General features: G+C 43.7%; 1 protein-coding gene across 6 annotated transcripts in view; it reads left to right on the top strand.

The window, feature by feature from the left end:
• The window catches only part of ARHGAP44 (Rho GTPase activating protein 44), a 206590-nt gene that overhangs the window by 148805 nt on the left and 35055 nt on the right, over nucleotides 1-22730 (top strand). For all 6 annotated transcript variants that reach the window (XM_032280236.1, XM_032280234.1, XM_032280231.1 and 3 more), the window contains 8 exons: nucleotides 7003-7071; nucleotides 9220-9301; nucleotides 9693-9820; nucleotides 14473-14584; nucleotides 14987-15068; nucleotides 18097-18177; nucleotides 21803-21916; nucleotides 22587-22678. In XM_032280236.1, the coding sequence (XP_032136127.1) occupies nucleotides 7021-7071; nucleotides 9220-9301; nucleotides 9693-9820; nucleotides 14473-14584; nucleotides 14987-15068; nucleotides 18097-18177; nucleotides 21803-21916; nucleotides 22587-22678 (742 nt within the window). In that variant the 5' untranslated portion in view covers nucleotides 7003-7020. The remainder of the gene's footprint in view (nucleotides 1-7002; nucleotides 7072-9219; nucleotides 9302-9692; nucleotides 9821-14472; nucleotides 14585-14986; nucleotides 15069-18096; nucleotides 18178-21802; nucleotides 21917-22586; nucleotides 22679-22730) is intronic.

The following is a 22730-nucleotide window of genomic DNA, read 5'->3' as shown; positions in this document are numbered from 1 at the left end:
TTTTGCTTTGTATGGGAGACTGGCCACAGTCTTAGGATTTTCACTGTAAGGTGACACTTCCCATCATTTTTCCTGCTTTTATCTCCCCATATCTCACCACATAAATTCTTATCCTCGCTTCACTCACGTCTCTGTTTTTTTCATTTAGCCTTGTCCTCTCTCTCTTTTAACTTGTCTCTCTTCCTTTCCATTTTATTCTTCTTCAATGTATAATCTTTGCTTTTTGAAAATCATACTTGAACCTGGGAAAGACGACAACAGCAAGACAGATGTCTAGCTCATTTTGTCCCCCTCATAATCTGAAGAGCACATATATTGTTAGACTAAAAGACAACATTGACCTGAATCTACAGCTCCTTATTACAAAATTAGTGCCATGTCATGGGAAGCAAATTAGATCCTGGAAGAACCCATGACTATTCTCTAATTTGGAAGGCTGTGGAATTGTTGAGAAGCACTTACATTACTTGGAATCCCTTCTGCCAAAAACATCCAGCCCAGCAGAGCCATGAGCAAGCGTGGCCACAATCAGTGGGAAGCCAGCTGGTGACAGAGCTTCCACTGGTGTAGATTTTTCTGAAACATGGCTGGGACTTTCCTTGGCATGTCAGGCACTTGTACCACGAGGAGTCTGGTTACAGCCAGATCATTTACCTAACATGGAGAACAGAAGACATCATATACAAAGATGCCCCCTGGTCTGTTAGCTTCAACAAATTCAAATGATTTTTATTACTTTTTTAAGTCAACCTTGGCTGGCAGAACAAAATATATTATGATTTTTAAAGTTGACTTCAGGTGTCCTCTATGGCAGCAGCCCCACAGGTTCTGAGTCACTAAGTTTATATCAGACAGACTTTAGGTTCTGAGAAGATTCTATCAGAGTGGGCATGAGGGGCAGGAAAGAGATGCTTACCATTTTAAGGTCAAAAAATAACCGTGAATAGATTGTTTTTCTATGTTAGAAGATAATAATAAATGGGCATGAGGGGCAGGAAAGAGATGCTTACCATTTTAAGGTCAAAAAACAACCCTGAATAGATTGTTTTTCTATGTTAGAAGATAATAATAAAATACTCAAAAATAGAACACTTTTAGAAAATATTTACTTTTGATAGCAGTAAATTTCAGACAGCATATCTTGGTGCCTCAAATACAATTAAAAGGCATATGGGCCGGGTGCGGTGGCTCATGCCTGTAATCCTAGCACTTTGGCAGGCTGAGGTGGGTGGATCACTTGAGGTCAGGAGTCCGAGACCAGCCTGGCCAACATGATGAATCCCCGTCTCTACTAAAAATACAAATTAGCCGGGTGTGGTGGCTCACGCCTATAATCCCAGCTACTTGAGAGACCAAGGAAGGAGAATCACTTGAACCTGGGAGACAGAGGTTTCAGTGAGCTGAGATTGCAACATTGCACTCCAGCCAGCGTGACAGAGTGAGACTCTGTCTCAAAAAAATGAAAATCAAGGGAATATGGATTTTAGGCAGCAATAAATAAAGGCGAGATAAAAGTGTCAAATAAAGTGGAAAGGGAACTGAATGAGACTAAGAAATGTTTTTTAAGTAGAAAAATAATGCAGGTATGGAATCCATTTTAATAAACAACAGAATTGACACTGCAGAAAGCTGAGCCAATGATGTAGAGAAAAATTTGAGAATTTCTTCTAGAATATTAAGGTGAGAGCCAAAAAGAATGAAAGAAAAGATGGCAGATGTTGAAGATAATGGAAAACCAATGTACAGATAATAGGAGATCCTGAAAAACAAACAAAACAAATCAGAGGAGCATAGAACAATAAAATTGACCTGCATGAAACATCTCTTTCTCAAATCTGTGATTCTGAAAAACAGAAATTTTTTCTTTTTTTTTTACCTTTGAAATGATTTTTAAACAAACGTTCTTAAATTAGTAAACTTTGATTTTTTGGGGGGCACTTTCAATTTTGCAGCGAAATTAAGTGGAATATAAAGAGGTCTCCCGTGTTATCCCATCCCCCTGCAAACATACACAACCTCCCTCATTGTCAACATCACACACATAGTGGTAGAGTTGTTACAACTGATAAACCTGTATTGGCACATCGTTGTCTTCCATAGTTCATAGTCTACTTAGGGATTCACTTCTAGTGTTATATATTCTAGGGGCTTTGACAAATGTATGCAAATGTATCTACCATTATAGCATCCTGGAGAATAATTTCATTGCAAGTCCTCTGCTCCTCCTATTCATTCCTCCCTGCTAACCCTTGACAACCACTGATCTTTTTGTTTCCATGGTTTTGCCTTTTCCCAAAAGTCTTATAGCTGGAATCCTACAGTATATAGCCTTTTCAGACTGGCTTCTTTCATGTAGTAATATGCATTTAAGTTTCCTTCAAGTCTTTTCATGGCTTAACAGCTCATTTCTTTTTAGCACTGAATAATATTTCATTGTCTGGATGTACCACAGTTTATCTATTCGCCTACGGAAGGACATTTTTGTGGTTGCCAAGTTTGGGCAATTATGAACAAAGATGCTGTAAACATCCACATGCAAGCTTTTGTGGGACATACGTTTTCCATTCATTTGGGCAAATGCCAAAGAGCATAATTGCTGGATCATATGGTGAGAGTATGTTTAGCTTTGTAAGAAACTGTCATACTGCCTTCCAAAGTGACTATACTCTTTGCATTCCCACCAGTAGTAAATGAGAGGTCCCGTTGCTCCACATCTGTGCCCGCATTTAGTGTTGTCAGTGTTTTGGATTTTGGCTATTTCAATTATGGTTCTGATCCTTGTTCAGTTTCTTTAATTTGTTTTTTGCCTTTTACTGTGTTTGTAATTTTTTTGTTGAAAGGTGGATATGATGTGTTATAAAAGAAACAGTGGTAAACAGTTCTTTGGTGATGTGGTAAGTTGTGGTTCGGGGAAGCATTCATAGTACTATGATAGGCCCCTTTCTTTTGGTGAGCCTGTGCCTTAGAGCTGTGAATTTCACTAGTGCCTCTTATTTTGTTGTTGTTTTTATTGTTATTCCTTTCTTAGGTGGGACAGAGTGGCTAGAGGAAGTTGGAATTCAGTATTTCCCTTCCTCCAGGTAGGTTAGGCAATTTCAAAAGCCCAATAGTTTAGGCTTTGTTAAAATACTTTCTCTTTAGGGCAGACCTTGTTAAGAATGGAGTACTACCGCAAATTTCAAAATGGCTACTTTTTCCTCCTGCAGCTGAAAGCAGGAGAGAATTTTTCTTTGAAATTATCTGTGAGAACATGCTCTTAGAGCTCCTGGAGGTAAAAGTGGGCCCCCTCATGACTGGGTGCCCCTGGAGGATTTAACTTTCCAGATTTGTCCACATTGGGCCTCTAGCAATTTGTCAATTACAGTGCTGGTTTTCCCACCCCAGTACTGATTTCTGCAGAGGTTTCTGCTGATAGTTTGCTGCTTCAGTGAGTTGTGATTTTTGTGTTTGCCTGCCTGTGTCTCCAGTTTTCAGGGCAGCAGTTTGCTCTGTGAACTCACTTCTCTGACAAATTTAAGAGTTGTTGAGTTTTAGTTTGTTCAGCTTTTTACCTGTTAGGACTGACTTCAAAGCCCCCTACGTGCTGGACCAGAAGCTGGAAATCAACAGTAAAAATCAAGGTGTGCTTTTCATCAAGAAAAATTATTTTAAAAACCAGTGTTTATAAATATCTTAGAGGTTTTTTTTTAAACAACAGAATATTTAAAATACTACCATTGTTCGGGCATGGTGGCTCACGCCTATAATTCCAGCACTTTGGGAGGCTAAGATGGGCAGATCCCTGAGGTCAGGAGTTTAAGACTAGGCCTGATCAACATGGTGAAACCCCATCTCTACTAAAAGTGTAAAAGTTAGCCAGGCATGGTGGCACATGCCTGTGGTCCCAGCTACTCAGGAGGCTGAGGCAGGAGAATCACTTGAACCCAGGAGGCGGAGGATGTAGTGAGCTGAGATTGTACCATTGTACTACAGCCTGGGTGACAGAAAAAAAAATTCTACTGTAAAATCATGAACTGTTCTACCACAAACTCATGAACTGTAAAATATTACTTACACAATTTGACAAGAAGACACTATTTGACAATATAATGACAAGAACATATATAAAATTGAGAGTTGTTTCTAGATGAGAAGAGTTACTATTATAAACATTTTAAATTTCCCAGAATTTGTTTGATTAGTACTGTAGTAAGTAGATATAATTGTAAGAAATTTTTCAAAGAATGAAAAAGTATTTCAAAAGTTAATGTGGAAGAATTACTGGAGCTTTGAATTACTAGCTTTCAAAACACATTACACAGTCACATGATTAAAACTTAGGAACTATTTCAGACATTCCAGCATGAAGAAAATCCAAATACAATGAAGTTTCATCTGATAAATACAACATTTTCATACCATAGACACAATCTGCTCTATTCATGAACAATTCTGGGACATTTGGTTAGCTATATATTAAAAAAAATAGTTGCCTAGTGGGATTACAGGTTAATTTGGTTACTTTTTTTATTTTTCTGAATGTGGATTAGTTGCAAAATGAGAAAACATGATTTTTCAAAATGCATTAAACTCTGGTGATTAATGTTGAAAGGGCTTTTTACCTTTATAAAGAAAATTTGCTAATGATTTAGATAAATGAGAATTTGATTTATAGTTTCCTTCTTACTTTGAAGAGTGTATGTGTGTATGTTTTTTTTTTTAATTGCACTCTAGGTTTTGGGGTACATGTGAAGAACATGTAAGATTGTTGCATAGGTTCACACATGGCAGTGTGGTTCGCTGCCTTCCTCCCCATCTACTATATCTGGCATTTCTCCCCATGTTATCCCTCCCCAACTCCCCGTCCCCCACTGTCTCTCCCCTATTCCCCCACCGACAGACTCCAGTGTGTGATACTCCCCTCCCTGTGTCCATGTGTTCTCATTGTTCAACACCCACCTATGAGTGAGAACATGCGGTGTTTGATTTTCTGTTCTTGTGTCAGTTTGCTGAGAATGATGGTTTCCAGGTTCATCCATGTCCCTACACCATGGAATACTATGCAGCCATAAAAAATGATGAGTTTGTGTCCTTTGTGTGTGTGGTTTTTTTTGGAACCCATATTGTTAGCTTAATAGCACAGTAATCCAACCATATCTTTAAAAATCTTTTCTTCTTTCTGAGGGCGCATACAGATTTTGGTAGCGTCATCTGTTAGAGAAGCACAGATGCAGAGATGTTGAAGGTGTATTTGAAGCAACGTTTAGTCCTTCAGGGCCTCCCTTCCTTTCCTCTGTCTGCTCAGCCATTTGTATCACTTAACGCTTTTGTTTTTCTCTGACTTGCAATATCATCCTCCAGCCGTCTGGCTGGTGTTGGATGTCTCCTGAGCAAAGCTGCTTCAGGGAAGACAGATAAGGTTGATTCCCAACTTGGCAGCCTACAAAAGCATTCATTTAAGGGACCTCTGGTGAAATGGAGCCAAGGTGATCTTTGAGCCCATTTTGTTATTCTTTGGGAAATTTACCATCCATTAGCCTTGATTTTTTTTTTCATCTGTTCATTCAGCAAATAGTTGTGGAGCCCCTACTATGCTAAGCGCTTTGAGATAGCGAGTGACTGACAGATAAGATCCTTGATCTCTTGCTATCTATGGCTTTGAAATTGGAAATTCAATACTTAACCTAAGAGAGTTAGAGGAGAATTTTTTGTAACATTGTGCCTGGCGTCTAGACCCAACGAATGTTAATTTCTTTTATTCTTTCTTTTTTCTGTGAAACTGGACCAAGCATAGCATTGTCTAATTTGTACTTCAAGCTCTCTAGAGAACACATTTCCTGTTTTAACTCTGTGACTTGGTTCTGTTGCCTTGTGTACAAGAACTCTTAAATGACATTCTCAGCAATTGCTTGCCTGTCACAGATACTAAAAAGGAAACAGATTGCTCGTGTACATCCCAGTGTTCTTACTGAGAATAGCTTAATTAGCAGCTAGAGAGACTGAGGGTTATGGGGTTGGTGCAGATTGCTTGAGGTTTCATGAAACAGGCTCTTCCTGAAGTGTATAGTTATCTGTTTTCATTAATTCAGCATCTAGGTCAGCTTTCTTGTGCTGTTGCCGTGTTTGCCCCTACCTCAATATGTAGACTTTTCTCTCCTCAACTAACTGCCTCTTCTAAGGATCTCCAGCCTAGAGCAGCTGCACAGAGAGGAATCTTAGAGATCACATGACTTGAGCAAGCAAGTTCAGACAAATGACATGCTCAAAAATATGGTTAATGACAGAGTCAACATTCTGCTCAAAATGTACTTCTATTATGCCATACTATGGGTGATTCCATAGAACTGAAAACCTTGGAGGACAAAGCATTCCAGATTTCAGTGCAGCATTGGATCACCCAATCTCATGGCCAACTGAATAGTGAAGGATTAATAACACCATTAGATTTGTGTGCAATACTGCATGAGTCCAGATTTTGCCAAGTTTTGAGTCACCAGTCCTTTCCCTGTGCACCTCTTATCCAAGCTTCCTCCAAACTGGTATATTTCCGTCTCTTTCCCATATGCTTGTGATTAACCAATCAGTATTGAGTCAGTATTGAGAATGAAAGGAAGCAGAGCAGTGGAATGATCAGAGAGAAGAAATGGTAGCATCAAAAGAGCACTAGCAGAATGTGTACTAGGAGCTTGCTTCAGAATGGCGGCACAAGCTGTAGAGATGGATGGAATTAATTCGTACGTCACTCCTCTACACCAGCTCTGCCTTTAACTCTAGCTGTGGTCCAAATGTCAGAATCTCTGGGGAAATGGCTGACACAGGTGTTCTTTTCAAACTTACAACTTCTTCAGAGCTGTGGTTGACAAATATGGAAATGCTTTTGGGAAGTTTGCAACATATCAAGTACTATTAAAAATGAGATTAAGCAGTGTTTAAGGCTCTTTCTCCTATGATATGCTGACTTTTGCACTAGCCACTTGCCATTGGTTTATGTTTTACCTTGCTTGTGTATTTTACCTTGCACAGGACCAGCTTTCAGCTGACATGTACAGTTTTGTGGCCAAAGAAATTGACTATGCAAACTACTTCCAAACGGTAAGTGCCCAGAAAGGCGAGATTGCTTTAAAGGCTGTTCACAGGAGAAGGGAATGTGGGCATGGAACTAAGGAGTCCCTTGGTTGAAGGGACTCCCTAGAAAAAGGTGGGAGCTTTGACCATTTTACTAGTGAATAAATCCTGCCATTGCTCCTGATATGGATTTCTTCAAAAACCTTAGAATAAAACTCATTCCCATCCCTTGGGATTATTGCAACTCAGTCCAGTGGTTCTCAGCCAGGAGTAATTTGCTCCCTCCCCTGATGGGTAGTTGGCAATATCTGGAGACATTTTTGATTGTCATAGTTGTGGGGAGAGGTGCTACTGGCATTTAGAGGGTAGAGGTCAGAGATGCTTCTAAATATCCTACAGTGCACAAGACAGCTCCCACACCAATGAATTACCCAGTCCAAAATGTCAGTAGGGCTGACATTAAGAAACTGTGGTCTGTGCTTGCAAGGGGCCTGAGAAAAACATGAAGGCAATTCCTTCCCCCAAGCACATATGTTTTTTTAATCTAGATTTTTATGAAAGACAGTGACTGGTAGGTAAATGATGATCGATGTGGCCTGTTGGCCTGCCTCTCATCAAGCAAAGTGATTTAGACAGTAAGAAACAGGATCTGAATCATCTAAACTTGGATAAACTGATGCAGATAATTAAGACACAGGCCGTTTACCAGGATAAATGCAAAGCCAGTCAAAAAACTGCAAGAGACTACAAAGTTCAAATAAAAAATATTAGTTATGCTTACCTGCCTTTAAAGGAATAAAATGCTAAGACCTAAAAACTCTTGATTTATAATCGGAGATGGAAAGGAATGATAAGGACGGAGGGTAAAGAGAAGAAAAACAAGGAAGAAAGTCTGAAAAGTTTAAAATGCTTTGATAAGTATGGTGGAACACCTGTGGGCTGTGAGCAATTTTCCAACATTTCATTAGTGGTTCAGAGTGCAGAGAAGCCCCTCCTACTGGAAAAGGAGTTGATATACATTACTTCCAACTTGGAAAGTTTATTTTAAAGTAGTAGAAACTTTTCAAGTGTATTCTGTTGGATGTATTCGTGAAGGCAATGTTTAATTTTAGAAACTCTAAGACATTAGAGTTTTACTAATGACCTCGTCGACATTCCAAGTTTTACTAGAGAGCCTAATTGTCATTTGAGTACCATTTATTTCAATATTCTGATTTTTAAATAAAGTCGTATTAGTTTTACTTTAATTTTACTTAGGGACATTAGTATCCAAACTCCACAATAAGCCTTCAAACAGATTAATTTCCTCTCTTCCCCTTATGCATGCCCAGTTTTAGGGAAGGGAGAGGAGGATACAGTAAACAAATGACGTAACTATCATTCATGCGTTTCATGCGCTCTTATTACCATTTTGGCCACTTTTAATTAATGAGATGGTCAAAATAGAATACTTGGAAGGAATTTGTTCTTTGGACTGCATCACTCTCACCAAAGCAATCTCACTTCCAGGGTGTTTGAAAAGGATTGCAGATCAAGCCACAAATTTTCTGTTCAGTTATATGTTAAACTAACTTTGCAGAAACAAAAGATACATACAAGTTAATGACATTTAACCTGTATATATCTCATAAACAAATTATTTTTTATAGTTGTTTAAACAATTTTTTTCTTATTTTAAAAGATGGGGTCTTGCTATGTTGCCCAAGCTGGTCTTGAACTCCTGGGTTCAAGTGATCGGCCAGCCTCAGCCTCCTGAGTAGCTGGGATTAGAGGCATGAGCCATCACACCTGGCTCAGCAAATGAATTTCTAAATGTGTTTTCCATTTCTATTAGCTACGGTTGCCCCTTTCTTTGTTGCCTTTTGCATCGAGGAGGGGGTGCCAGAGGGGGCAGGGTGGTGATGAAGTCAAGTTCTCTAAGCCAGGTTCCAGCTCTGGGGAGCTCCCGCTGTTCCTTTATGGTGCTCCTGCTTCCCAAATTTCCACTTGTAGTGACTTTGTTGTTATGGAGGCTAAAGACGAAGCATGCTCATTACTTTAGGTAGATCAGAGGAGGGTACAGGTGACTACTTCCTTCCCCATGTGGAATCGCCTTCCTGCAAAGTGCTTTGCATGCCATGGCAGCCTGTGTCCTTGCCCTTTGCTAAGGGCGATGCTTGCCTTGTGTCTTCTCAGCTAATAGAAGTGCAAGCTGAATACCACAGGAAGTCCCTGACACTATTGCAGGCTGTGTTGCCTCAGATCAAAGCACAACAGGGTAAGTGCAGGCCTTCCCTGGAGAAGGGAGGGCTGGGGAGCCTGCTTGCCTTTCCGGATGAGATGAATTCCTTGTATGTCATTTGTCCTTCCACTCTGTCCAACAGGATCACCTGTAGATGAGCCTCTAGGACTTACTTCCATGCTGGTGCCTTGATTTGGGGGTGCGTAGGGGTGCCTGTATAACATTAACCCTAGTGACCCTGGATGGAGTTGGCTGGCCATCCCCCCCTCTCCAGTCCTGTCATCCCTAAAACCACAGAGTAGAGACTCAATTGGGCCTCCCTCTCTTTGGTAATCTTAAGAGAATCTGCACGACAAAGGAAAGCGAGATTCCAGCATGAGTGCCCCTGGCAAATAGCTAACTGACTCTTTCTCACTCCTCCCCTCAGAGGCCTGGGTGGAGAAACCTTCCTTCGGGAAGCCCCTGGAGGAGCACCTCACCATCAGCGGCCGGGAGATCGCCTTCCCCATCGAGGCGTGTGTGACCATGCTGCTTGAGTGTGGGATGCAGGAGGAGGTAGGGCTGAGCACGGTCACACGCAGCCCTGGGCAGGTCTCGCCTTCCACGAGACAGAGCCGACAGGACCGTCCCTCCCGTACCATCTCCAACCCAGCCCCCATGCATCCAAACAGGCTGAAACAGTGGTGCAGCCCCGTCTTCTGCAGAACACAAATCAACCCTGCCTTTTACCATGAGCCTTCATTTGGCAAGAAGAGAGGAGGATTGTGAGAGACTGATCTGGCCATTGAGGAATGGATGGCCATATTCTAGCCATTCTTTCCTCAGGTCGGACGTGTTTGGATGATTTGGGCATTCTGCTGCTGCTATTACTACTACTTTTTCCTCCTCCTCCTCTGCATCTTCCCTCTCCTCCTCTTCTCCCTCTTCCTCTTGCTTAATAAATTACCTAATTTTAGGTAACTTTAAAAGTTAAGCCTCTTTAACTTTTCTATCACAGCTCTTTTATAGAGATCCTGAAAACATGATTGATAGATATATTAGAAAACACTTTTTAAGATGCACATGTAAAAAATGTCTACGAGAAATTGTTTTTTTCTTCTTGAGACAGTCTCACTTTGTCACCCAGGCTGGAATGCAGTGGCCCGATCTCGGCTCACTGCAACCTCCACCTCCCAGGTTCAAGCGATTCTCCAGCCTCAGCCTCACAGTAGCTGGGATTACAGGTGTCTGCCACCATGCCTGGCTACTTTTTGTATTTTTAGTAGAGATGAGATTTCACCAGTTGGCGAGACTGGTCTTGAACTCCGGACCTCAAGTGATCTGCCCACCCCAGCCTCCCAAAGTGCTGAGAGTACAGGTGTAAGCCACCGCACCTGGCCCGAGAAGTTCTTGAAAAGTGTTATCGTATTGCTGCAAAAATCATTTCCTGGGAGATACAGCTCATCTTTGGTTTCTTCCATAGACTGTTTTAACATCTGTACACCATCTTCCTTTGATCTGATTAGCCAATCAGTATTTATTTAGGGCATGCAGTACATGTTTTATGAGCAAAGTATGAAATAGTGAGATGGGGGACTTATAAACTCAGTGCAGGAGATGAGTCTAGTGTTTCAATTAAGCCTCATTCATCCAAAACAGTGTGTAAGTCTCTAAGGCAGCACTAAGTTTTATGGGCCAAAGTAAGGGCTATGGAAGAGAAGGAAGGCAGTGAACATGCAGGTGTATGTGGCATGCTTCCTGTGTGCCAACCTGTTCTAGATGCTGGATATTCCAAAAGGAATGGGAAGAAATGTGTCTTTTTAATACATTTTATGTGCCAGGCATTTGCATGTTTGTTATCAAAAAATTATTTTATTTTATTATTTTAGTTTTGGAGACAGGGTCTTGCTCTGTCCCGCAGACTGGAGTACAGTGACATGATCTTGGCTCACTGCAACCTCTGCCTTCTGGGTTCAAGTGATTCTCCTGCCTCAGCTTCACGAGTAGCTGGGATTATAGGCACCCGCCACCACCCCTGGCTAATTTTTGTATTTTTAGTAGATATGGGGTTTCACCATGTTGGCCAGGTTGATCTTGAGCTCTTGACCTCAGGTAATCCACCCGCCTCGGCCTCCCAAAGTGCTGGGATTAGAGGCGTGAGCCACTGCACCCAGCCTCAGTTTAAAACTGAGAAGGTCTCTACCATCCCTGAGAGATAGTTTCATGGAGGAAGATGAACTGGACCTTTTCTTTTCCTATCATTTTTTAAAAATTATGGAAAACCATAAACACATAAAATAATGAGCCTTACCACTGAGTTTATGATCAATCTTGTTTAATTTCTACCTCCATTTCCTGCCCCCTAGCCCCTGCCTTGGATATTCTGAAGTACATTCAAGACATTATACCATTTCATTTGTAATACTTCAGTATGTATCTCTGTAAGATAGGGGATGTTTTAAAATATAATTATTGTCTAGCACGGTGGCTCACACCCTGTAATCCCAGCAGTTTGGGAGGCTGAGGCAGGAGGATCACTTGAGCTCAGGAGTTCAAGACCAGTCTGGGCAACATAGTGAGACCCTCTCAAAAAAAAAAAAAATAGTTAAAATCTATAATAGGCTGGGCTTGGCGGCTCACACCCATAATCCCAGCAAGTTGGAAGGCCAAGGAGTGCAGATCACCTGAGGTCAGGAATTCGAGACCAGCCAGGCCAACAGAGTGAAATCCTGTCTCTACTAAAAATACAAAAATTAGCCAGGCATGGTGGTGCATGCCTGTAATCCCATCTACTCAGGAGGCTGAGGCAGGAGAATGGCTTGAACCCTGGAAGCAGAGGCTGCAGTGAGCTGAGATCACACCACTGCACTCTAGTCTGGGTAATAGAGCGAGACTCCGTCTCAAAAAAAAAAAAAAAAGTATCATTATACCCAAAAAGTGACAGTAACTTCTTAGTACCATCAAATATCGAATCAACATAAACTGGTTCTTGAAGAGTAGCCCCTTAGACATCTCCTGGCTCCCGGCTCTGTTTTTTCTGGGCTATTCCATCTCTCACCAGACCTCACTCTCTCACTTGCATTTTTCCCTGTTTTGTGTCAGCTCTTTACCTTTAATAACAAATAGGCTCAAATTTCCCCTAGCCTTAAAAAAAAAAAAAAAATCTGTCTTTTCAACCCAGCCGCAGCCTCATATTTCTTCCCAGTCTCTTTGGTTTTGTTTTTTAAGCTACCCGAGTTCCTAAAATAGCTCTCAACATTTGCAGCTCCTGCATCTTTTCCACCACCTACAGATCTGCCTGCAGTGTTGCTTCACCCCTGCCACTGGGCTAAAACTGCCCTCCGTGGTCCCCAGGGACCCCCAGATTGCCAAATCCGATGACTTAACTGCCAGCCTCCTTGGCCACAGCACTGCCTGGTGTTATTCACGTAACCATCCTCGACACTTCTAGCTCCCTTGGCCCCCCTGGTCCCTTCTGGCCTCTGACCACAGGGGCATCAGGGTTCTCTGTTCAGCACCATGGTCCCCTCTGACCTCTGAGGGTTCTCTGTTCAGCACCACCTCCAGGGGTCTCTGTTCAGGATTCCTCCAGTGGAAGGGCTTCACTCGTGCTCAGTGCTATCCTTCAACATTTCCATGAGAACTTTCCTCTAACACCCCTAAAACTGGACTCCTTAGCTAATATGACAGTCCCCTCCTCCTCATCGTTTTTATGCGTCTCAGTTATGCAATCAAACATCTAAAGGCTTGTCTTTGACAACTCTTATTTCCTTCTCTTTGGCCTTGTCTGTCACCAAATCCTATTGGCCTCTCTTGCCTGACAAGCGCATGGTTTTATGAAGACCTGGGTGACTCCTTCCCTGTATTCTGCGGCTTGCTGTCTTTGTCATGGCAGCCTTACTGATAGACTCGTCCAAACACATTCATGTAGCTTCCTCACATACATGCCTAAAGAGCTTTGCACATCTGTTTATCTGCTGTACCCTATGTTGAGAAGGGAGTTAGTGATCCTCGCAAGGCAGAAGCTCAATATTCCAATGTAGGAACACTTTTTCTAAAGGAAATTGGAAGTCTATATGGCCATAAAAGATTAAAGGAGCAAGGTCTATTCTGTCTGCTTGTTTATCAGCCTGTGGGTTGCATCACAGAAGGCAAGGAGCTCAGGTGAAACGGAAACCGATAGGTCTTTAACCCATGTGTAACTTACCTGTGACATGGAGGTTTCTTTCCAACCCTGACCTGCATTCACCTTCTCCACACAGCCATCTCCTCCTCTTCTTCTTTTCATAGCTCTCTTTCACTTTCTGAGGTAGAGTGGTTCACTTGGAAGAAGTGGCAGTGATTTGAAAATAACTCTTGAGAATGGAATGCAGAAGAATGGAAGGAAACTATTTCAAAAACCACCCCACTCAGCCTGCCCTTCCCCTGAAGGCATAGACTATTTGATTCTAAAATTACAGGCTGGGCACTGTGGCTCATGCCTGTAATCCCGGCACTTCAGGAGGCTGAGAGGTCAGGAGTTCAAGACTAGCCTGGCCAACCTGGTGAAACCACATGTCTACCAAAAATACAAAAAATGAGCTGGGTGTGGTGGCAGGCGCCTCCACAGCTACTTGGGAGGCTGAGACACAAGAATCACTTGAACCCGGGAGATGGAGGCTGCAGTGAGCCAAGATCATGCCACTAAACAAAAACAAAAAGTATAGCCCTGATGCCTCCCAACACACACACACACACACACACACACACACACACGCACGCACGCACACACCCTATAGATCTTCTCACATTCAACTTACCAGACTGACCAGGTCTTAGCCAAATTCTGCTCCAAGATGTATCTGTCTGACATATACAAGAATAAGATGTCTAACTGCCCAAGCTTCATTTACCCGGTAAATAGTTACTAAGCCAGTGTGATGAGCTACCCCTGTATGTTTGCCCAAGGAGGCTGTGGAGACACAACAGTGGGTAAAGCTAGTTCCTGCTCTGAAGTTGCTTATGTGCAACGAGGGAGACACTGAGAAAGCATAAACATGTTTGACGAGCGTATCAGGAAGGCTGCTATAACAGACGGCAAGCTGCAGAATACATGAGGGATTTGGAAATGGTGTTGGGAAAATGCATCTAAGAGGTTTCGGAGAAGAGAAGGGGGCGGATGTGCGGTCTGTGCGCCTCGCTATTGCACCTTGGAGTTGCTGCACCCTGACCCTCTGTCCTGTTGGTAGGGACTCTTCCGCGTAGCCCCCTCTGCCTCAAAGCTGAAGAAGCTGAAAGCTGCTCTGGACTGCTGCGTGGTGGATGTGCAGGAGTACTCAGCAGACCCCCATGCGATTGCAGGTGGGGACCCACAGCCTCTCGGCGCTCCTGTGTGCCACGGAGGCTCATGGGGAAGGGGTGGGTGGGAGGCTGTGTGGCTACAAGTCCAGGACACTCCAGCCAGTGGTTGTCCGATGCACTTCAGATGTGTCCAGTCAGCGTCCAGTTCCAGGGCTGGTTGCTCTGGCCCCTTGAAGGAAGGCCTCCCAGTGTGCCAAGGGAAGATGAGGTAATGGTGGGAAGTAAGAGGGGCCAGGTCCCCTGTCAGAGCCTCACACCCATTTCCGTAGGAAGCCATCATTTGCTGTTGACATGGTGGTCAGTAGGCCCATCCCCAATGGAACCCACATGGGCAGTGCTGGCTGGTGGGTCTTATCTCTGCCACATCATAACAGCTCACGGCTAATATTTATTCATACCTAGGAGCTTTGAAATCTTACCTCCGAGAGTTGCCAGAACCTCTTATGACCTTTGAACTCTATGACGAGTGGATCCAGGCTTCCAAGTGAGTACCCCTTGTTTTGGAATGTCCTGTGAGTTACAGTTTATTTGGAATTATGTGCTAAAATTATAGAAGCATGTGACCTGTGATCTTGCAACCACGTTTCTTGATCTCTGTCATGAAGGAGTGCTTGTATGTTTGCCCAAGGAGGCAGGTCCCAGGATATTGATGGTGGCGTTATCTGAGATAGCAGAAGCCTAGAAGTTTCTAAAGGTTCATTGGAGAAGGGGGTTGGAAGCGACTAAATAACTGTGGATGTCTGTACCATGGCACACTCTGGAGCAATTAAAAAATAGGTAGAGCCAGGCACAGTGGCTCACGCCTGTAATCCCTGCACTTTGGGAGGCCAAGGCAGGTGGATCACCTGAGGTCCAGAGCTTGAGACCAACCTGGCCAACGTGGTGAAACCCCATCTCTACTAAAAATACAAAAATTGGTCGGGCATGGTGGTGCACACCAGTAATCCCAGCTACTCGGCAGACTGAGGCAGGCGAGTCTCTTGAACTTGTGAGGCGGAGGTTGCGGTGAGCCGAGATCATGCCTTTGGCACTCCAGCCTGAGCAACAAGAGTGAAACTGTGTCAAAAAAATAGGTAGAGTTATTCACGCTAGCATGAACAGATATGAAAGCAAGTTAGCAAGGACTCCTGTAACATTCTATTGTTATAAAAAGGAAAATAATCACTCAGCACACTTAAAACAATAGAATTTTAAGAGGACCTGTATTTGTGTGTAAGTGCATAAAAGAAAGTTCTGGAAGGGCTCACATAGGCTGATAGCAGTGATTCCTTCTGACAAGGGCGTGGGCACAGGGTCTTGACCCTCACCTGTAATAGCTGAATATATTTTAACAATAAGTAATGACCAACTTAAAGGGAGGTCACATGTCATGACATGTGGGCAGTGGCCTCTGTCTCCCCTCCTGCAGGTGTACGCAAGGGAGAGGCCACAGCCCAAAGCCAGGCCTAGGGCTGTAGCAGTGTGTTGTGAAGAATATGGCTGCACACAGCAGGCAAAGCCACTAGCTCTAACACGTGCTCTGGGTCCTACATGTGGTTTTTGTTTATGTATTTATTTATTTTGAGTCCTGGCTTATTTCCTCAGTGATGCATGCATTAGGATGGCATTGTGTGTTCTTTTGAGCCTTGGTAAGAGCTGTCTTAAGTAAGTAGTATTGTTTGGAGAAATATACTTTTACTGAGCTAATGGACCTACATAGTGAGGAACCAGACAACACCGGTGTGGGAGAATTGGTACCAGCACAAGGATGGTGGAGATGAGGGTAGAGATAGTCCAGGAAGGAGATGAAGGAGGGAGAAGAATGTTTTCTGAGAGCAGGAGTAGGACGAATAGCCACCTTAGCTAGGGGCCTGTGAAAGGAAATGATTTCTAGAGATTTCTAGTCATGGGATTTTGTTGTAATGAGCAACGTCACCTGTCAGAAGCAACAGTGATTCCACTGTGTCTGATGCTGCACCTTCTACTTTTTGAAGAACTGGGCCTGGAAGAGACCTACCTGACCTGGAAAGGACACCAGGCTCAAATGTGTAGATTCAGAAAAAGCCAAACTCCAAGTTGCGTGATGCTATTTTGATTCCAAAGTGGAATGGAGATTATGCATTGTAAAAGACTGGCTGAATATAGGACCCTCTTTGATCTCGTGAAAAGGGGGTGCTGGGTTTCATGATATTAATAATCACAAGCGTTGCCACTTATTGAATGCTTCTTAGAGACTTGACATCGTTTTAAGCTCATTATATGTTTTTAACTCATGTAATTTTGACAAGAACCCTATGAAGTGGGTGTGCTGTTTCTCCCATTTTACGTAAGAGGAATTTGAGGTGTTGATCAGGTATTTAACTACAGGTTACCTACTGGCTAATAAATGGTAGAGTGGGAATGTGAATCCAAGGATTACAGTGTCAGGGCCTTTATACTTCACCACAGCACTTTTTGCCTCTCTAGGACAAGAATGTGGTCCTAGGGATGAAGCCAAGTGAGAACATATCCTTTGATGGAAACTGTCACTCTTATTCATTGGATAGATAAGTGATCTTGGTGATACGAAGTTAGATAAAGGCAGGATAGCTCAGTGCTTCAGGACCGATCCAGAGATACTCCGGTTCCCATCTCATTTGCAAATGTGGGTCTCCATTAAGAAATAGGAATGATCCAGGTGACTCAAAGAGGTCAGTGTCTTTGAACCAGGAAAAACCAAGAGCCTGTTTCTGCTGGATAACATGTTTGTAGGACTTGTGGTCACCTCATCTAAACCGAGTAATTTTTCCTAGAGCAGTGGTTTCTAACCCTCTGCATGCATCAGCATGGCCTGGGAAGCTTTTTAAAGATACTAATGCTTGAACCTTTTTTTTCGGAGATTTCGATTGACTTGGTTTGGGTTCTGTGATTCAAAGCTCCCAGGGCTATTGGGTTGATAACTGTGAACCTCTGATGAAGCTGAGTTTCACCAGAGGTCGACACCAACCTTAACATGACATTGCACTTCAGGCCAACTCAGCAGGACACAGACAGGTCTGCCATAGGATGGTACATCGGGGAGTCGCAGAAGGGGGCAGGGAAGCAAGAGCTGAACAAGGACAGTGCAGGACAGCCTGAAACTCGAAAAGGACTCATCATTGCAAGCCACTTACACGATCTATTTCCATGCTGGAGTCCTGCAGAATACAGGCTCACAATAGCCCAGAAGCCGAGCTCCCTGACTGGTATCCTGGTTCTTCCTGCAGCCCCATAACCCTGCCACACCAGAGCGGGTCTCTGGCCTCTGTCACATTTTCACTTGGGGCCTCTGATGTGTGCAGAGGAAGCATTGTTATATAGCACAGGACAAGACAGAAGGCGAACACAGAGGGGTAAATAATAATAACCAAATTGTTTAATACTAGCTTGCTGATACGGTCAGTTACGATGGTTGGTTCTTTGGTATCAAATATTACAGTGATTGGCTAATATGATTTCCAATGAGATTTTATTGATTCGTGCTCAACCAATGACTTTTCCTATCAATTTCCCAGTATCCAGGAGCAAGACAAGAAGCTTCAGGCTCTATGGAACGCTTGTGAAAAGTTGCCCAAGGCCAATCACAACAACATCCGGTAAGTGGATACTGCAGACGCATGGCTTGGGCTTCCAGCTCCCGGCTAAAAGTCATGGTGATCACCATGCACAGCATCTTATGATGTCCAAGGTATTATTAACACTTCTCTTTTAAACCCCAAACCACCTGGTGAGGCAAGGCAGGGATAATTGTTGCCATTTTGCAGTTAAGGAAATGAACTCAAAGAAGTGAACCATTGGCTCATTCCGTTAAAGGAGCGAAGATTAATGCAAGCGATCTTAAGATAGTGGGGATTTATGGTAAAGACAGGTGTTCATGGGCTGGGTGTGGTGGCTCACGCCTGTAATCCAAGCACTTTGGAGGCCAAGGCAGGCAGATCACCTGAGGTCGGGAGTTCAAGACCAGCCTGACCAACATGGTGAAACCCTGTCTTTAAAAAAAAAAAGAAAGAAAGAAAAGAAAAAGGGGAAAAAAAAAAAAAGACAGGTGTTTGTGGACACCCGGGGGAAGCTGACCTATGTGGGAGGTGGGGGAAGCAGAAGTGTCCTTGAGCAAGTCCACAGGAAGGAGAGGCGAGGGAGAGTATTTCTAGCGTGCCACCATTCCCGTGTTCCATGTCTGCCTCTCGCTTTTCTTGCCACCGTCTGCGCTTCTGTTTAAAACTCTGCGTGCTGCAGATCCTTCTCCACGCCCGGCTCCCGCTGTTTCACACCCTGCTTCTTTACTGCGTTGTCTTGCCAGCGCCTGTCCCGGCCCTGCCACCTTGCCTCCCAGCTTCTTAGGATGCAGATTTTCAGCATCAGCACCTCCTGCCATCTGCCTGATTATTTCTGTTTTTGTGCTGAAAATCCCCAGAATGATGGGAGGGCAGTTCCTCAAACAAATAAACACAGAATTACTGTAGGATCTAGCAGTTCCACTTCTGGGCATGTACCCACAAGAATCAAAAGCAGGGACTCACACTCGTATTCATAGCAGCAGTATTCACAGTAGGTAAAAGATGGAAAATCAGATTTCCATCTACAGATAAATGGATAAACGAAATGTGGTATGTTCATTTAATGAATGCCATTCTCATTCTTGTCATCCCATGGATGAACTTTGAGGACATTATGCTATATGAAAGAAGCAAAACACAAAGGACAAATGTGATATATGATTCCACTTATACGACATACTGGGAGTGGTTGAACTCATACAGAAAAGAAATGGGGTGGTGGTTGCCAGGCGCTAGGAGTGGTTGCCAGGGGCTAGGGATGGTTGCCAGGGGCTTAGGGGTGGGAGATTATTGTTTTTGTTTCATTTTTCTTGACACAGACTCACTCTGTCTCCCAGGCTGGAGTCCAGTGGTGTGATCTCAGCTCACTGCAACCTCCGCCTCCCGGGTTTGAGTGATTCTCCTGCCTCAGCCTCCTGAGTAGCTGGGACTACAGTTGTGCACCACCATACCCAGATAATTTTTGTATTTTTTTTTTTTTTAGCAGAAATGGGGTTTCACCACATTGGCCAGCCTGGTCTCAAACTCCTGACCTCAGGTGATCCACCCGCCTTGGCCTCCCAAAGTGCGGGGTGAGCCACCATGCCTGGCCAAGATTATTGTTTAATGTGGACAAAGTTTAGCTAGGGAAGATGAAAACATTCTGGAAACGGATGGTGGTGATAGTTCCCTAACACTGTGAATGTACTTAATGCCACCGAACTGTATACCTAAAAATGGCTAAAGTAGTAAATTGTATGTAGATTACAAATAAAATCCCAGGAGTGGGACTAAGATAGGTTCAACTCATGGCGTGTTGCTGACCATCGCCCTAGGCCACTGCCCAGCCCATGGGTTGGCCTAAGCTCTCAGCTTAGCCCCCACATACTGATCCAGACCTGTGTGGCCTCTTGGAGGGTAAGGCATGACCAGGAGAGGCTGTGGGTGGAATTGTCACAGTGACAGCTAAGTGACTACATGCTAGGACGTCAGTCTGCTGGACTTTCTACTGGGCTGATGAAGGTGAGCAGAAAATCCCAAATGGGTCACTCCACTAGGATCCAAGCAAAATGGGGTGAGGACCACAGCCTGTTGTAACTAAGAGGCCAGGAGAAAACATGTGCCCTGGAGTGTTCCAGGTCCTCTTGTCAGGGCCTGGCAGATTTTTAGTGTGGTTTGCCAGAGCTGTTTTTTAAAATTTGCACATAGCTTCTTCATTGTATTTGTTTTATTTTTATATAGCTACTTTGTGGGCTCTTTCTATAAAATAACTTCATTAAGCTATAATTTACAAACCTTTGAACTTTTTTAACATGTACAGTTTAATAGTTTTTAGTGTGTCCATATGGTTTTGCAACTATTACTAGTGTCTAATTTTAGATCATTTCCCTTACCTCAAAAAAGAAATCTTCTTCCCGTTAGTTGTCACTCCTTATTTTCCCCAACCATGCCCCTAAGCAACCACTAATGTACTTTCTGGCACCACAGATTTGCCTATTCTAGGCATTTCATACAAATGGAATAATATAATATGTGGCCTCTTGTGTCTGGCTTCTTTCACTTAGCATAATGTTTTCAGATTTATCCATGTTGCAGGATGTGTCAATACTTCATTCCTTTTTGTGGCTGAATAATATTTCATTGTATAGACATACCACATGTAATTTATCTGTTCATCCCTTTATGGGTATTTGGGTATTTTCTACCTTTTGGCTATTGTTAGTAATTATGATTCCATGAACATTCATGTACAAGTTTGTGTGTGGGCAGCTTTCTTGGGGTATTATCCCTAGAAGTGGAATTGCTGGGTCATATACTAAGTCTATGTTAGACATTTTCTTTACTGTATCTTTCCAGAGCACCCAACTGAGGGTAACTCCAGGAAACACCATCCTAGCATGTAGATGTTCCTGCCAATAGTACTTAGACATACCTTTTATCACTTCTGCACACAGGGAAAATTATAAACTTCAAAACAGGATAAAGTAGCCCCCTTATCTGTGGTTTTACCTTTTGCAGTTCCAGTTACCTGTGATCACTTGTGGTCCAAAAATAGTGTGCTATTCAACTGTGTGCTTACAGTTGAATAAAGTGTTTTGTGGCTGGGCATGGTGGCTCACACCTGTAATCCCAGCACTTTGGGAGGCTGAGGTAGGTGGATCACAAGGTCAGGAGATCAGGACCATCCTAGCCAACATGATGAAACCCTGTCTGCACTAAAAATATAAAAATGAGCCGGGCGTGGTGGTACGCATCTGTAGTCCCAGCTACTTGGGAGGCTGAGGGAGGAGAATCACTTGAACCAGGGAGTTGAAGGTTGCAGTAGGCCAAGATTGCGCCACAGCACTCTGGCCTGGCAGCAGAGGGAGACTCCTTCTCAAAACAATAACAACAACAAAAGCGAGGTGCTTCAAGTCATTATATACTGAGTCAGAAGCAAAGATGGAGACTTCCTGGCCACTATTAGTTCACACCTGACCCAGTGAGATCTGAGCCTGTCTGTTTTTGGAAAGAGGATGCAGAATTTCCATTTCCTGACACATGATGCATCTTCATTACATTGTAGGATGCATGGGTCTCCTAGTCAGTGAGATATGTGACATGAGAGAAATTTCTCTCTAGTCCCCGGGGGAACACGGCTGTTATTGAGCCCTGCTTAAACCTGGCTCTTCTAATTTCCTTTTAGATACTTGATTAAATTTTTATCCAAGCTGTCAGAATATCAAGATGTAAACAAGATGACTCCCAGTAACATGGCGATTGTTTTAGGACCCAACCTCCTATGGCCACAAGCAGAAGGGTGAGTACAGAGCGAAGGAGCCATGTGGGTGAGCAGGTGGGACTGCAGGGCCTGGGCGGGGGGGCAGGCCAGCTGGGGCCCCAGCTAAGCACTTGCCTCTTGTATTTTCCAAACCCTATGTCTCTTTTGGCCTGGTCCTTTTTTAGGCTGAGGAGGAGGCACACATTCTGCACATTTTTCTTTCTGTTGATGATCCCAGAGCTATGGGTCTGCAATAAGGGTCTTCTCTGAGCTACTTAAGTCAGCATTGGGATGGGGGAAAAGGGCATAGGACATGGTGGCACCGGCCAGGCAAGCTCTTAGTCTCTGTCATCAGAGGACACGTCCCAGCATCGAGATTCATAGGGATAGAGGGCTGTCTCCAGAAACAGCAGAATTGGAAAGAGGGTAAGAATCACAGGGATGGGATGGAGGAGAATCGCATCTCACATTACAAGTGGCTTTGTAGGTATTGTTCATGGGCCTTGGGGTTATCCCCATTGTGCAGATGGAAAAAGAGAAGCTCAGAAAGGTGAAGTGTCCCTCCCAAGAGAAAGCCTGCTCTCAAACCTCTGCCTGCAGGGTTCCAGTCCAGGGCCCCTTCCTGGGCTCTGCAGCCAGAGGACCATGGGCTTCAAACCCTGCTTTAGCTGGTAACTTCACCCTGTCTGCCTCTGCTCTCTGCTTACAGGAACATTACAGAGATGATGACCACCGTGTCGTTGCAAATTGTTGGGATCATTGAACCTATCATCCAGCATGCAGACTGGTTCTTCCCTGGGGGTACGTGACAGCACCTAGGTGGATGGGCAGGAGGCAGGGAACGGGAATATCA

Source organism: Sapajus apella, unplaced genomic scaffold, assembly GCF_009761245.1.
Source record: "Sapajus apella isolate SASKATOON/1434 unplaced genomic scaffold, GSC_monkey_1.0 scaffold12, whole genome shotgun sequence".
NCBI lineage: Eukaryota > Metazoa > Chordata > Mammalia > Primates > Cebidae > Sapajus > Sapajus apella.
The sequence above is the reverse complement of the archived record's forward strand: the minus strand, read 5'-3'. Positions and strand labels throughout refer to the sequence as shown.